Source organism: Triticum aestivum, chromosome 6B, assembly GCF_018294505.1.
Source record: "Triticum aestivum cultivar Chinese Spring chromosome 6B, IWGSC CS RefSeq v2.1, whole genome shotgun sequence".
Taxonomy (NCBI): Eukaryota; Viridiplantae; Streptophyta; class Magnoliopsida; order Poales; family Poaceae; genus Triticum; species Triticum aestivum.
In genome coordinates, this window is record NC_057810.1 from 47,867,899 (window position 1) to 47,883,522 (window position 15,624).

The 15,624-nt window shown below is 43.0% G+C and overlaps 1 protein-coding gene across 1 annotated transcript; it reads left to right on the plus strand.

The window, feature by feature from the left end:
* The first annotated feature begins 14,195 nt into the window (after nt 1-14,195).
* Nucleotides 14,196-15,343, plus strand: LOC123135667 (alpha/beta-gliadin clone PW8142). Its single transcript, NM_001426788.1, has one exon. The coding sequence runs from the start codon at nt 14,232-14,234 to the stop codon at nt 15,180-15,182; it is 951 nt and encodes a 316-aa protein (NP_001413717.1). The 5' UTR covers nt 14,196-14,231; the 3' UTR covers nt 15,183-15,343.
* The last annotated feature ends 281 nt before the right edge of the window (nt 15,344-15,624 follow it).

Below are 15,624 nucleotides of genomic sequence, written 5' to 3' on the forward strand. Positions count from 1 at the left end.
CTGGTCGGAGACCGGAGAAGGACTTGTCTTTGGGCCTGATATCCTTCGTGAAGCAGAAGAGCAAGTCCAGCTTGTCAGAGAGCGTCTGAAGTCTGCCAAGTCAAGGCAGAAGAGCTATGCGGACTCACGTCGCAGAGACATAAACTTCCGAGTTGGAGACCATGTCTATCTCCGGGTCACCCCTCTCAAAGGAGCCCAGCGCTTTCATGTCAAGGGAAAGCTCGCTCCGAGATACATTGGGCCCTTCAAGATCACTGAGCGACGAGGGGAGGTGGCTTACCAGTTGGAACTTCCACCTGAACTTTCTGATGTGCACAACGTGTTCCACGTGTCACAACTCCGGAAGTGTCTCCAAGTTCCAGACAAGCCCGACCTCTACAAGGACGTCAATCATCAAGCCATTGATCTTCAACCTGATTTGACTTATCGTGAGCGGCCCATCTGCATTCTGGATGAGGCTGAACGATGCACTCGAAGCCGCACCATCAAGTACTTCAAAGTCCAATGGAGCAATCACACCGAAGCAGAAGCAACTTGGGAGCGTGAAGACTACCTTAGATCCGAATTTCCGTATCTCTTTTAAGCCTAGTTTACGAATCTCGGGGACGAGATTCTTGTAAGGGGGGTAGGTCTGTCACACCCTGCATTTTGTAACATTTCATTTTCAATATTAAAGCATGAAAATTTGGACCAACAAAAACTTTTTGCACTATTTGGCTTTTATTTGGAGTTGGTTTCCTCTCTGTGTTTCTTTCAAGTGCTTCTTGAAGTCAACTACTCTACCCTCTAAATTCCATCTCCTTACCCCAAGCTCCTGACCAATGACCATGCCATGTGAATAGTGCTATATAGAATTTTCTTACAAAAATAATTTGGCCAGAAAGTATTTTCTAAAATTAGTTTTCCAAAAACCCCTGAATTGAGGTTTGCACTGCAAGTACTTGATTAAGGGCAGTAAAAATCTTTCCAAAAATACATTTGACTCCTATTAGATATAGGATACCCAGAAACCACAAAAATATAATTTTAAAAGTTACTGTTCTATTTTATTTAAAGGATTTTTCTTAAGGCCAGAAATGGTCCTTAATAGGAAAAAATTACTTTACTGTTTCAAAAATATTTGACAAAATTTAGGGAAACTCATAGGACATATATTGTCCATATATAAGAGTTTCAACACCTGGTCATGTTCAAAATATTGGTCAAATCCCTCTAAAACCCTTTCTGGATATTTCAAGCTTTTGAAATATTTACAAAGGAAATATTCTCCAAAAATTCCAGGAAAATTTCATCATGTCACATATGACATATTAGATGATCTTGCCAAGTCTCATGACTTGGAGAACAAGATAACACCATCAAAACCCCTCAAAACTATCTCTGTCCATTCTGAAGTTTGATCAACTTTACATTGCCAAGTATGTCCAAATGTGCTCAAACTTGGTGGACATGCTTCATTGGTCTAATGATGCATCTGGACCAAATGGCACAGGTTGGGGAATAGTAAGTCTTGGTCAAAGTGCCTCAAAACCCTCTCTGACCAGAGTCAAGTTTGAACTACTTTGCACTACCAACTTTTTCTCCAGGACCCCAACTTTGGTGAGCCTGATCATGTGACCAAATAAGGCTACCACACCAAGTGGCACATCAAGGAGAAATGATTTACTCCACTGGATCTACACAAATCCATTTCTGCCCATTTCTAGGGTTTGCAAAAGTTGCATTGGCAACTTTGTCCAAATAAGCTCAAAATGGGTGGAAGGCTCTAAATATATGTGACATTTCACCCCATGGAGTATCTTGGCCAGTGGAAGTCATTAGCTTACCCAAAACTCCATCAAACACCTTCTGGCAAAATACTAAAAAGCCTCTTTTTGCCACTTTCACTAATCTCCTTGAGTTCATCTTTTTACCACAACCCCTCCTCACTCCCCTCAGTCACTTAGACACTTTTCTACCCGAGGAAGCAATGTGGAGGAAGGAGGGAATCACGTTTGTCCTCTCTGGACAACAGCTTCCCTTCTCTCTCCCAGCCTCTCTCTCTCCCCTCTGCACCCCAGAGCATCCCAGGCTCTTTCCAGGTTTTGCCCCCTTCCACTGTAGCCTCCAGACAGAAAAGGACGCGCGCACGACGCGGAAAACCCGCGGATGCCGGCCAAAGTCGCGCTCTGGAGCGCCTGCCAGAGCGCCGACCGTTGACACCGCGCCTCCCGACCGCCTCGTGCCTTCCCATCGCGCCAGTTGATGTGTCTCGACGTCTGCGACACGCCGCCGTGCCGTCCCCATTGTCTCTCCCTCTCTCTCCCCTCCTGCAGCGCGTGCCCGACGCCGCCCGGCTCGGCCAATGGCCGGCCTCACACGCGCGGGCGCCAGAACCCTCCCCCGCTCTCTCTCCTCCTCCCTGGCGCCCTACTCCATCCCCACGAACACCGTGGACAGCTCCAACTCCTCTCCCACGACCTCCAGAGCCGATCCCGCGGGCGCCCGTAGGCCACGCCTACGGTGAACCGCGGCCAGCCCATATAAGGCGCCCCCGAGCCTCTCTCTTCCTCCCTGTCGCCCCTCCACACACCCAATCGGCCTCCCGCACCACTCCTCCCTCTCCAGTACCACCCGAGCTCGAGATCGAGCTCGAGCTCCGCCGCCTCGGCTCGTCGGCGTCCGCACGGTACAGGCCTTCTCCGCACCAGCTCTCTCTCGATCTGAAACCGCGAGGCGCCACTGATTCTTTCCCCCCTATTTTCCCCTTGTTTTGCAGCCGGAATCGGCCGGAGCCACCGACGCCCGAAGCGCCTCCGCCGCGGGACCTCGTCGCCGGCGAAGCAGGCCACTCCGGCGACCATCTCCACCACCACCAGAACCGCGACTTGCCCCTGAGTCCGACGGTAGTCTCCGCATCCCTTCCCGTGCCCTGTACCGCCGCCGGCGAGCTCGCCGTCGCCTCTGGCCGGAGGTAGACGACGGCCGCCGTGGGGCCGGCCCGTCAGCCACACGCCCTGACGGGTGGGATCCACCCGTCAGGTTTAAAACGTGCGCGCGCGCGCGCACCGATCTGCCGTCGGCCGAAGGCGTATTCAGCCTTTACGCCTTCGACGTGGCGGCCGCGTGGGCTGGTTCTTCCCTGGGCCTGCTGCTGCTGTGGCCTCTCTGGCCCAGTGGCACAGCGCCGTTTTTCTTTTTTCCTTTTCTGTCTTATTTCCAAAAATTCCACAGGACAGAATATTAATCCAAATGCATTGATTCCAATTTCTAAATTCCTAGAATATTGCCACCTATTTAATGGTGCAACTTTCATTCAAATCCAACCACCTTTTCTTCTCTGTAAATATTTAAATGTGGTTGTTAGCATTTAAATAAGCCTTTGAAAATCCATAACTCCTATTTTGCTGCTCCAGAACCAAAACCAAAAGTTGTCCCCTTCCTAGCCTTCCTCCTAGTATTTTACAAAAATAAGTTGACATTTTTGTGAGCACTTTGACTTTTCTGTTTTTATTATTGTCTTATTTTTCCCGTTGTTTTCTTGCGACGTTAGATTCCGTGTTTGACGAGGTAGCTGAGGAAGAAGGAGGAGCAGAGCCTGAAGACTTTGAAGATCAAGCCAACCAAGGCAAGCAGCCCTTTGACCATGACTATGATACCCCTTTATATGCATGTCATTTTTAGCCCTTTATTATCGATGCATCGGAATCATGATGAGATGGTGAACCACGTGGGTTGGTTACCACGATTACTTCCTCGTTGATACTTGCAGTGCGCATGGCCCTACCTTCTTATGAGGGTTATGCCGGTGGGAGTAGGTAGGATGCAAATGTAGATGCTACGCAAATGGGGTGGGTTTGTGCATGGTGAAGGAGGCAATGTGATTTCAAAAGTCTTTTCGAAAACCCCGTCGGGTGCCACCTATGCCCGAGGGAGATGATGAGATGGGTGACCACTTGATGACGAAGTGGTGTGCCAAGGAAGGTGTGTGTTGTTTTCAAAACGGATTGGTCGGAGTTGCGACCGTTATTCCAACCTTACAAGCGCGACCACTCTACCCTTATATGGGAAAGGGCATTATTGAGTACCTAGACCGATACTAGCTTGGAGCCCGCATTACTAGTGACGGGGGAGAGTTGGTGCTCTCTCTTGGGACGGGGTCGTGCCAGGTAGGGCGGCCATGACTGTTTTCACAAGGCACCGGACACACCGTTGGTACCCCGTGCTTGTGGTATGTGATGAAAATGGGAGCGAGGCTCCACAACTTTATGATGTGAAATGTTCGGCACGGGGGTTACTACCAATCGAGTGGACTCCATGTTAGTGTCGTCTAGGGAAAGGTAGTGATCGGGTGCTTACCCCGGGTACTTGAGGTACCGCGGGTCGTGGATGACACGGAAGTTCCCCGGATCTAGTGGGTAAAGTGTGCAACCTCTGCAGAGTGTAAAACTATTCGAATAGCCGTGTCCACGGTCAAGGACAGTTGGGTAACCGCTCTTGGGCTACGTCCACTTGTTTTCAAACCCGGTGTGTGTGAGATGATGGTGTTGTCTTGGATCAAGTCAGAGGACTTGACACGATTGAGATGGGTTGGTGCCCTCTCTGTTTATGATAAATGGGTTGGTGCCCCTTTATATTTATGTTGATATCTGTGACCAGATCTTATGGTTACTTGAATTCTCTTGATGCATGCTTTATAGGATGTTGAACATGTCCTGCACTCAAAACTAGCTTTATGCAAAACTTTACCTATGTCATGCATTACTGTACCTTGAACCAAATCATGGGTTGCTTGCGAGTACATTCAAAGTACTCATTGGCTTGCCACTGGTTATTTAATTGACCAGGCATGGGAGAACCGGAGTTCGAAGAAGAGTTCTTTGGAGACGATCATGCGAACTAGGACGTTCCCAGTCAGAATGCCTGTAGGGTTAAGGCAGATGGCATGGGTTCTACTTATCGACGACGATTTCCGCTGCTATGTTTCATTTGATGTTCAGCCCTTAAGGCTTTATCGATGTAAGACTTGACCATGTTGGTCTCTATTTGTGTAAGACGGTATGAATGGATGTAAGACTCTTGTTATTCAGCTTCTGTGTGTTCAGTGAGCATTGATCTCTGGGATCACTGTACACGTGCATTCGGTGATCACGACTTGCGAGTCGGGGTCCCCACATCCTCTCTATCAACAAGATATCCAAAGACATCAAGGATACGCACAGCCAGAAAAAATATAGATGAAAAAAGACTGCTCCAAGGTGATAAATCACTAGCATCAGTAGCACTCTAAGCACACCGAAGACAACGTCCCAATTACAAAAAAGGTTCTCCAAAAGCAACCCCCCAAGAAGGAAACAATGCACAAGCGTTGTCATTATCCGATTGGAGATCGTGGGTTTTCACCCTAGAAAAATTCGAAGCTCACCCAAAAACATTGCCTTCAACTAGGCCATTGCCAGGTACAACCAATAAAGGCTAGACCTTAGATTTTTACCCTAGGAATTGAGACTTAGTACTCGAGGAGTACAACCAAAAATGCAGTCCTCTAGTGATGGCGCCCCCGCTTGCCGAGCTCGCTGTTTTGGGTCACCAAACACCTGGCGCACATTCTTTCTGGCATCAATTACACCCTTCCACCAAATCTTCAAGACCTCCAATCGCAGCCGCCATGACTTTATCCACCTCTATCAATGCCTTGAGAATCTTCACTTGGACATGTCCCATGACACCAATAAGAAAACAAAGCTTCTTGCCGCGCCCTCTTGAGGTCGTGTTGGCTGATAATATGAGCGTGCGCTACTGGAGCCTTTCCGATCTAGATATCCAGGGTCGACATACACCAATCCATATAGATCTCCGATGGGAAAGACCGAAACTCGTCAACGACTAGATCTAAGATGTCGACATCCAGCAGAAAGACGACTTGGCGGAAGAATAGTACTAGGGCCAATCCACCATTATTAGGCCAAACCTAACATCCCCACATGCCGCCCTCCTCTTGATGTAGACCTACAGACAAATATCAGCGACGCCGCATCGTGCCACCTGCATCTATTGAGGCCCAAACTTGGCAAGATGCCAACCATGGCAGGAGACTGGGACTAGCCACTCCTGGGCACTGATCCGGCAATTCCCTGGCCCACCCCTGCCACTACGGCGACACCGCAGGTAGCCTACAAGCCCATCCACGACAATGCCTGATTAGAAGGATACATGGATATACAGATGGAAAGACCCTTGTTATCGCTCAAGCAATATATATATAAAGCTTAATGGGGCCTAAGAAAGCTCGCACAATTTTACGGTGGCTATGGAAATGTATTGCCAAACTGAGACATAAGATTTTCGTTTGGCATCCAGACCGTTTGTGTCATTCTTAATTTATGGTCACTCTAATTTTTCCGGCTGGGCCTTCCCTGTGGTACCGCAGCAAGGCATGCGTGTGTATACGTTTCCTTTAAGTACCATGTGCAGGATGATGATTTACTGCACGCATGTGCGGGGGCACTCATGTCCTGGTGCCGGGTTTTTATTTTGGCTTCCGATTTTCAAACTTCTATATCTTCTAAGCCAAAAATTCAATTTAAGTTATGTATTCATATTCGTGTTTCTCGCGGCCAGCGCTTTCAAATAAGATCCATTTTGAATACATTTTGGCGACTTTTTGAAACACTGTTAAGTTTCATTGTTTGAAACTTAGTACGAGCGACCAATAAAATTCAATTATTTTGTGTCTACGACCAACGGAGAAATTTTCTTAAAATTACATCTTTGAAACTTGTTGAAACCGGGCATTTTTTGATGCAAAAAGGTAAGTTTCATCATTGAAACTTTAAGGTTTTTGAGGGATTTTTTTCCTTGTGGAGCTTTGGAAATGAGAGAATTTGATAAAGTAAATCTCGGAAACTCTTATTGGACGAGAGAGATTTAATATGATATTGGCATGGATTCTACCAACTAAACGAAGAAGTATTTGATTTGGTAAACAGACAATTTCCTTTAATCGATGAACATTTTAGGAAAATTGGTGGAACAACTTTTGAAATTCAAAAAAAAATTCTTGATTTAACGAACATTTTTTAACTTAACGAACATTTTTAAAAAATACATGATCATTTTTTTGAATCTGTGATCGTTTTATGAATGAATAAACTAGTTTGTAAGTCATGAACAGTTTTTAAAATTTTAGGGTATTTTTCCATTCATGAACAGTTTTTGAATTGCTGAAATTTTGTTCAATTTCATTAACAATTTTTAGTACACAAACCTTTTTAAAAAATCATGGACATTAACTAGTACGTGAAATCCCTAATTATTTAAAGTAGAAAAAATAGAAAAGAGAAAGTAATGGAAAATGAAGTTAAAAAAATAGGCCGACCGAACATGGGCCGGCCCAAACGGGCGCGTTGCGTCTTCTCCCAGCGTGTAGAGCGCAGTATACGTGGTCCCTACTGCATGGGTCGGCCCAAGCGGAAGATTTGTCTGTGTGAAACTTTTTTTATCACGTACTGGTGGCATTGGTGCGTAATGCATGTGTGCATCTTTAGGGGCACTTTTCCCGACGTACCGCTAGAAGCAATAGCCATTTTATTATTAGTTAGAGATTAGGTATAGATATGAACCACCGGTAAATTAGGTAGACGATAGATGACGACTCTAAAGAAGATCACATGTGTCAAGCTTGGAATAGGCTAACAGATGTTAGGGCATCTCAAATGTAAACCCATAAAACAGACATCACAAATGTCCTTGAACACAAACCGGGCATGATAGGGGAGGGAGCCATCAAACCTTGATGGCTGCTACCCATATTTCTCTCACATTTCTCCAGCATTTCATCGAACAGTTGATGTGCACTAGTAGGACACGTCTGGTTCACGCAGCTGGCGCGTCATGGGAGTTCTGCCTCATCGGGCATGACTGATGTGTCGCAGGACGACGGGTGTGGTCTCGGGCGCGTCAGTAGTGGCCACGACGACAAGAGGAGGCCGCGCCATGGGCGGAGCTAGCCACGGGAGCCAGCATTGGCGCGGCACTAGACACAGCCAGCCCACGACATGCCGGGCACGGTGGCAAGAGAGCTTCATGAGGCCAGAGCCGAGCTAGGCCTTGAGTTGCTCGCCGAGCAGCCATGGAGGGCATGGGGAGATGAGATGCACAGGGAGAGAGGAGTGGAGAGATAGGAGGAGGCGGAGATGAGGATGGAGTGCTCGCTGGCAGCTGCCCTCATGGTCGTCCGTAGCCGGCATAAGTGCTCTCCGTTTAGTGTTATTTGTACAGAGAGGGAGGGAGTGGAGATGTGGTGTTTCTTTTGGTTAGCTGGATGTTCAGACTCTCGCATAGTCCCTCAAATTTGTTCATGTGATATCGAAATTTGAACATGTGGGCTGGTCCGCGGATATTTAGAGGTCCCCACTTGAAGAATAAAAGTGGTCTAGACACTACTATCTGACATTTTGCCCTTAGTAGTTGGTGGATATCGATGTGCTGTCCCTCCAACCTATATTAAAAGATTCATTCACCGTCCGATCCCTTCTACAAAACACGTCATTGCTTTCCATGATTCTCTTTTGTCAATGTGTGAAATATTAGAATTTGAGTTGTTTGGTGAAATGTACGAGCTGACCGCCAAAAGGACAGATTTTTACTTTTATTTTCTACTATTTTCTTTATTTTATAGTTTTTGGCAAGTGCATTTTCATATGGTCAATGTCTAGACCATTTGAACAGTTTATTTTGAATTTGTTTCTTCCATTCTAGCTAAATATAAGAATTTACAATGTTCGTTTTAATTCTTTGGAATAAACATTTATTACTAGTATTAAAAAGACTAAATTAGCTGCCGCATTTTTATTCCCTAATCATCTTGAAGGCTATCTACACTTTGATTAAATTGTCATATTTTTTTTTGTGATATATTGTTTCCATTATGTATATTAACTCCAATAAAAATGATGATAATCTATTCTCCTTAAGTTATTATGAATGTACTAAATAATTAAATAATAAAAAATTACTTACAAAATAATAACATCTAAACATGCCCTATGAATACCAGGTAGATATCTAACTCAGGCACTTGTCCGCAAAATAAATGTTCTTCAAAAAAATATTGAAAGTAGTTAAATTATTTAAAATGAATAAAAAGCACATGCTCCATTCTACTTTACCACTCTAGATGCACTGATTCGTTGTGGCAATAGAAACACTAAATTTCAGTCCCACTTATAAAGTTTGCTAAGGGATATCTGACAATAAAAATTAAAATAAAATATTTTTATATTATTTTTTACTTATTAAATTAATTATTCTATCTGTGTAATTTTCTGTTACTTACATAAAATAGTTAACCATATAACAATGTTGCTAAATAATAGTTATAATGTTTCTTTGTTATATAGTTGCAACATATATCAGTAAAATAGTTGATTCATATTTAAAAGGTATGATAGAACAAAAGTTATTTTTTCAATCAAGTCTTGAAATTGAATAAATTTATAATGTATATACATATATTTCCATACATTTGTATGTGTTTATCGAGATTTTATTGTCATTAAATATCATGTTAGAGATTTCAAAAGTGTGCTTTCTAACATGTATCTTAGTTGTAGTTTCTAGTGCAATACTATGTAATCATATTTACAGAAATTTCTAGAGCATGAAATCTATGTCTTGCAAGTTGCATTCCGTAATAAGTTGGCATCATGACCATGCTATTGGTTACAATTATTTTTTATTTTAGATGATAACAAATAACAAAAAAAATTATAAAATATAAGGGTGAATCATGCAAGTGAGGAGAACACACCAATGAAGAAAGACATTGCATTTCCACGTGGAATTCATATTGACAAACCTTAAGAATCACATGCATTTGTATGTTTTTATAAATTATGCCCCATTTGCGGGACTCAAATACAAGTCAGTTCAGGGTGTGGAGCTACGAGAAAACGTAGCATTCAAGACTAGATGAGCCACCGACTTAAAAAACAAATAAGTAAAAATGGAGCAAATAGGAGTAGCTGGAAAATTATTTGAAAGATTAAGAGTAGCTGGAAAATTATTTGAAGGAAATGGAGCAAATAGCTATGCAAGAAGTGCTCTCGCTAGAAAATAAATGTTGCATTAGATGATCGACTTGAAAACACACATATGAAGTGGTGGAGCCAGAATTTTCACAATGGGTATGTGATACATCTCCAACATATCTATAATTTTTAATTGTTTCATGCTATTATATTATCCATCTTGGATGTTTTATATGCATGTATATGCTATTTTATATGATTTTTGGGACTAACCTATTAACCTAGAGCCCAGTGCCAGTTTTTGTTTTTTCCTTGTTTTTGAGTTTTACACAAAAGGAATACCAAACGGAGTCCAATTGACCTGAAAATTGACGGAGATTGTTTTTAGTGTTATTGGCATAATGCATCGTGTATATATCATTTTGCTTATTGTACACAGATCGTCCCATGCAATGTGAGGTCAGAATTCAACAATCTGACTGGAGACTCTGTGACATTTGAGGCTCCTGGGGGCCCCTACACTATGGATATCGAGAAAGGACGAAAGATGACGTGGGTGGGAGGAGATGGATGGGCCCGTTTCATCGACAACATGCGTATCACCGGTGGTGAGTTGATCAAGCTGGCCGTGATTTATATCAACAAAGCATAAGATTATGAGGATGATGAGGATGATGATGACCCACTCGGTGATGCCATCATAGCTCAAAGAATGAAGTTGAGCGAGGAGGAGGTGTGCAACCTATGGGACATCATTCCGCCACGTGCTGACTTCGTCGGGGTGCCATTCGTGACCCGTCTGACAAGTACCATGGTTGATCGGCATATGATGGTATGTTGCATTTACTGTAGTTTTTACAGTAATTTGATGATATGCTTTATTGTTATACTTAGTGAAGAGTCCGATGATATATATGCATAGTGAATCTTATATGCTTTATTGTTATACTTTAGTGTAGAGTCCGATCATATATATGCTTACTGAATCTTATATGCTTAGTGAATCTTATATGCTTTATTGTTATACTTAGTGTAGAGTCCGATGATATATATGCTTACTGAATCTTATATGCTTAGTGCATCTTATATGCTTAGTGCATCTTATATGCTTTATTGTTATACTTAGTGTAGAGTCCGATGATATATATACTTAGTGTAGAGTCCGATGATATATATGCTTAGTGTAGAGTCCGGTGATATATATGCTTCGTGTAGAATGTGTGAGGCTACTTATTAGTTGATACGTTTTTCTTATTCAGAAATTGCCAAAGAGCCTATCTGAGAGTTGTGGTATCAAGCCTGATGAAGAAGGCTCTGCTGGAATACGCCTTACCGCAAGGGGCTCCGTCGCCACTTGTGCATACGGCGAGGACACGGACGGTCGCACACACTTCAACTCGGTTGGGTGGAAGAGCTTCCTCATCGGCAAGAATCTTCATGTTGAACAGACAATCCTAATTACTATCAGGAATACCCACCGCCCAGGCTTGAGGATGATGGTCGTCATCGACATCATCTAGAACTTCATATGCATGCGTGTGGCTGTTGAACCATATATATTTGCTAGTATGACTACCTAGTAGACTTATCAACTATGATCTATCCATGCATTGTTGACTACTAAATGAGTTTGTGAGATTGTGTGGTTATATTAAATGTGGTACTGTCATTAATGTTTGTGAGATGGTTCCGTGAACTTAGTTTATTTGCACTGGACTTGTCTTGATCTCCATGAACATTGCACCTGACTGCTTTTTTATTTTTTATTTCTGTTTGCCTAGTTGTAGCGTGGGGAGAAAATAGGGCGCTACTACTACGTGATGATAGTAGTAGCGCTGGTGGAGGAAGCATCGCTACTAATAAGTATTTTAGCTGTAGCGCTTGTTCAGAAATGCGCTACTATTGAATAATAGCTGTAGCGCACTAGCAGTAGCGCGGGTGCCCGCGCTACTAGTATGTAAATAACCAGCGCCGCTAGTAAGCTTTTCTCTAGTAGTATAACCATTGTTTATGCCAGACAACTCTTCTTCCTGCTCGTCAGATGCCATGGAGAAAACTGTTCAAGGAGGAAAATGGTGAGAAGAGGTGTGATGCGGTCTTGCTCGACATCTGACATTGTTTAAACAGCGAGGGGACACAAGGAGCCAAACGGCGTTCTGTTTAATGCCAGCCGGCTCGCGAACGGACATGTGGCCGGAGTAATTATCCTGGCATAAGCGCGGGTTTAATGGTGGAAGGCGGGCAGTCTATAGGAATGAGGCGAGGATGTGTGTTTAGCGGGCGTGCAGCGGGGCAGCACCCTTGGCTGGCGCGCCGCTTCCATTGCGAAGGCAGTGAGAGGCCGCGTCCGCTCTGCAGTGGCATGAATACGGGCAGCTGGCGCGCTGCTTCCATTGCGAAGGCAGTGAGAGGCCGCATCCGCTCTGCAGCGGCATGAATGCGGGCAGCTGGCGCAGAGCGGGAACGCATGCGAGCGAGGGAGGAGGGGGTTTGGGTGGGCACGGGTGGTCAGAAGCGGTTGTGGGTGTTGTCCGGATGCCTGCAAAGCCACCCTCCCCATGTTCGTCTTCGGTTTGTGGGAGAAAGTACGTATGGATCGCCCTGTGGACCGATACAAGCCCGCATTGGATGGCACAACACGTCCAGACCATGTGGTCCAGATGGTTGTAGATGGTTTATTTGAGGGTCGGTGTTGGATATGCCTTAGAGTTTATGATACCATTGTGTTTTTCTAATCATAAAAAAATACTTATAATAAGTTATAAGGAAAGACACGTATATATGTTAGGTTCACACTCCAGCTTTCCTCTTACATATGTTTTTTCTGATCCGACTGATTCCAATAGAGTGAGCCTAGCGTTGTTTTTCTAAAAACTCGAGGGATAAGGAGACATGCATACACATTGTTTCAAGCAAATCACATCCACTCTTTTTAACTCATTTTTTCTTGTTTTAATAATATAATAAATCATTTTTAATTTTTATTTCAAATAGTTGACGTGTAATTTATATTGTAATCTAAGGAAAATGTTTGGATTTTACTTTGAAATATATTTCAAATGGCCATGATGGAATCACATCCATTTACTTTATTTTTATTTGGATTTGCTTCAAAAGATAAATAATGGGTAGAGGTCATGTCAACTTTTCTGAGAAGTTTGCTAATCAAAATATAATTTTTATCTTAATACAATCCATTATTTGACTACTCTATTGATTTGTATTTAAAGACATCTATTTTTAGCACGCATGAAAAACATAACACATATCTTTCCACACATAATGAACGGTTGTCATTAGAATTCATGCCATGCCACAGCCTCCCTCTGACCCTGCCAATATTGTTGCAGCTGCGCTCGCAAGCCTTTGCGTAGATGATCATTTATATGATTTGTGTAAAACAAAATAAGATCTACAAACGAATAGAAGCTAGAGCGTACCTTGGCGTGCACACACATTGCAAGCCATACTAACTTGATAAGTGTTAATGACTTGTACAACATATACATCACTTAAGACAAGTAAAAGCGATTTGATGAGTCATGGTCTATCAAAGCAAGCCACATTACTAGTCTAATCCATCTTAACAGGTCACGCATGATTACAATCTTGTTTGTGTGCAAGTCAAGCCTATCTAGTTTACACGTAACAACTTGTAGAACATTACAAAATTGATGTTTGCTAATAACTTCTAGAACACTACAACACTTGACATGTAAAAGGAATTTGATGAGTCATGGCCTACTAAAGCAAGTTACATTACTAGTCTTATGTATCTTAACATGCCACACAAGATTACAAACTAAGTTCTGTGCCAGCCATGCTTATCTAGTTTATGTGTAAAAATTTGCAAAACATTACAAACTTAGTTTCAGAAAAGTAGGCAATCTAGATTAGTGTTTGAGTTGTAAAGTGAACAAGATGAGTCATGCGTGTTATCACACCTTTTTGGTGGTGGAATGATAGTGCAACAACAAGGAACTTTAATGACTAGTCCAAGAATACACTTGTAAGTAGTGCCACCAAACACAACATACCAAATTATGATTTTGGGAAGCATCCAAACACTTTACACACAAGCAAATGCCAATTGTGAAAGAGATCATGCCATGACAGCTATAAATAGGCCCGTAGCATGATGATCATCCTTCCTCATCCATCATTCTCATAAGTAGAGTGCATCATTAAAGGCAAGCAAGCAGTGGTCAATACAAATCCATCATGAAGACCTTTCTCATCCTTGCCCTCGTGGCGACCACCGCCACAACTGCAGTTAGAGTTCCAGTGCCACAATTGCAGCCAAAAAATCCATCTCAGCAACAGCCACAAGAGCAAGTTCCATTGGTACAACAACAACAATTTCCAGGGCAGCAACAACAATTTCCACCACAACAGCCATATCCGCAGCCGCAACCATTTCCATCACAACAACCATATCTGCAGCTGCAACCATTTCCGCAGCCGCAACCATTTCTGCCACAACTACCATATCCGCAGCCGCAATCATTTCCACCACAACAACCATATCCACAACAGCGACCAAAGTATCTACAACCACAACAACCAATTTCGCAGCAACAAGCACAACAACAACAACAACAACAACAACAACAACAACAACAACAACAACAACAACAACAACAAATCCTTCAACAAATTTTGCAACAACAACTGATTCCATGCAGGGATGTTGTCTTGCAACAACACAACATAGCGCATGCAAGCTCACAAGTTTTGCAACAAAGTACTTACCAGCTATTGCAACAATTGTGTTGTCAACAACTGTTGCAGATCCCTGAGCAGTCGAGGTGCCAAGCCATCCATAATGTTGTTCATGCTATTATTATGCATCAACAAGAACAACAACAACAGTTGCAACAACAACAACAACAGCAACTGCAACAACAACAACAACAACAACAACAACAACAACAACCGTCAAGCCAGGTCTCCTTCCAACAGCCTCAGCAGCAATATCCATCAAGCCAGGTCTCCTTCCAGCCATCTCAGCTAAACCCACAAGCTCAGGGCTCCGTCCAACCTCAACAACTGCCCCAGTTCGCGGAAATAAGGAACCTAGCGCTACAGACGCTACCTGCAATGTGCAATGTCTACATCCCTCCACATTGCTCGACCACCATTGCGCCATTTGGCATCTTTGGTACCAACTGAGAAGAGAAGAACTCTAGTACTAGATATATGAAACACCGTTTTCTTAGTCCATGATTTGGTCGTTGTAGCAGTGAAAAAATAAAGTGACATGCACTATCATGTAAGAACCCGAACTATACTAGTTCAAACTTGGGAATAAAAGACAAACACATGTCTTGTCTACATATGATTGTTTGTTTGAGTTCCATTCATGTGCCATCACAAGTTCACCCCTAATTATATATATTATGCATTAAGTAGATATTTATGTTGCATTAATCTAAAGATAAAAAAATGAGTCTGAAACTTGAATTAAATTGAAGTATTTTCTAGGACTTCCAAATGGAGTATTATTAAAGTAGTAAGGACAATCCACATCCTTGGCTTGCCCTTTATCAATTATTTCCAGAGAAGCATTCAATTCATCAATCAATTACATCGATTTTTGTGGCTGGTACTTCTC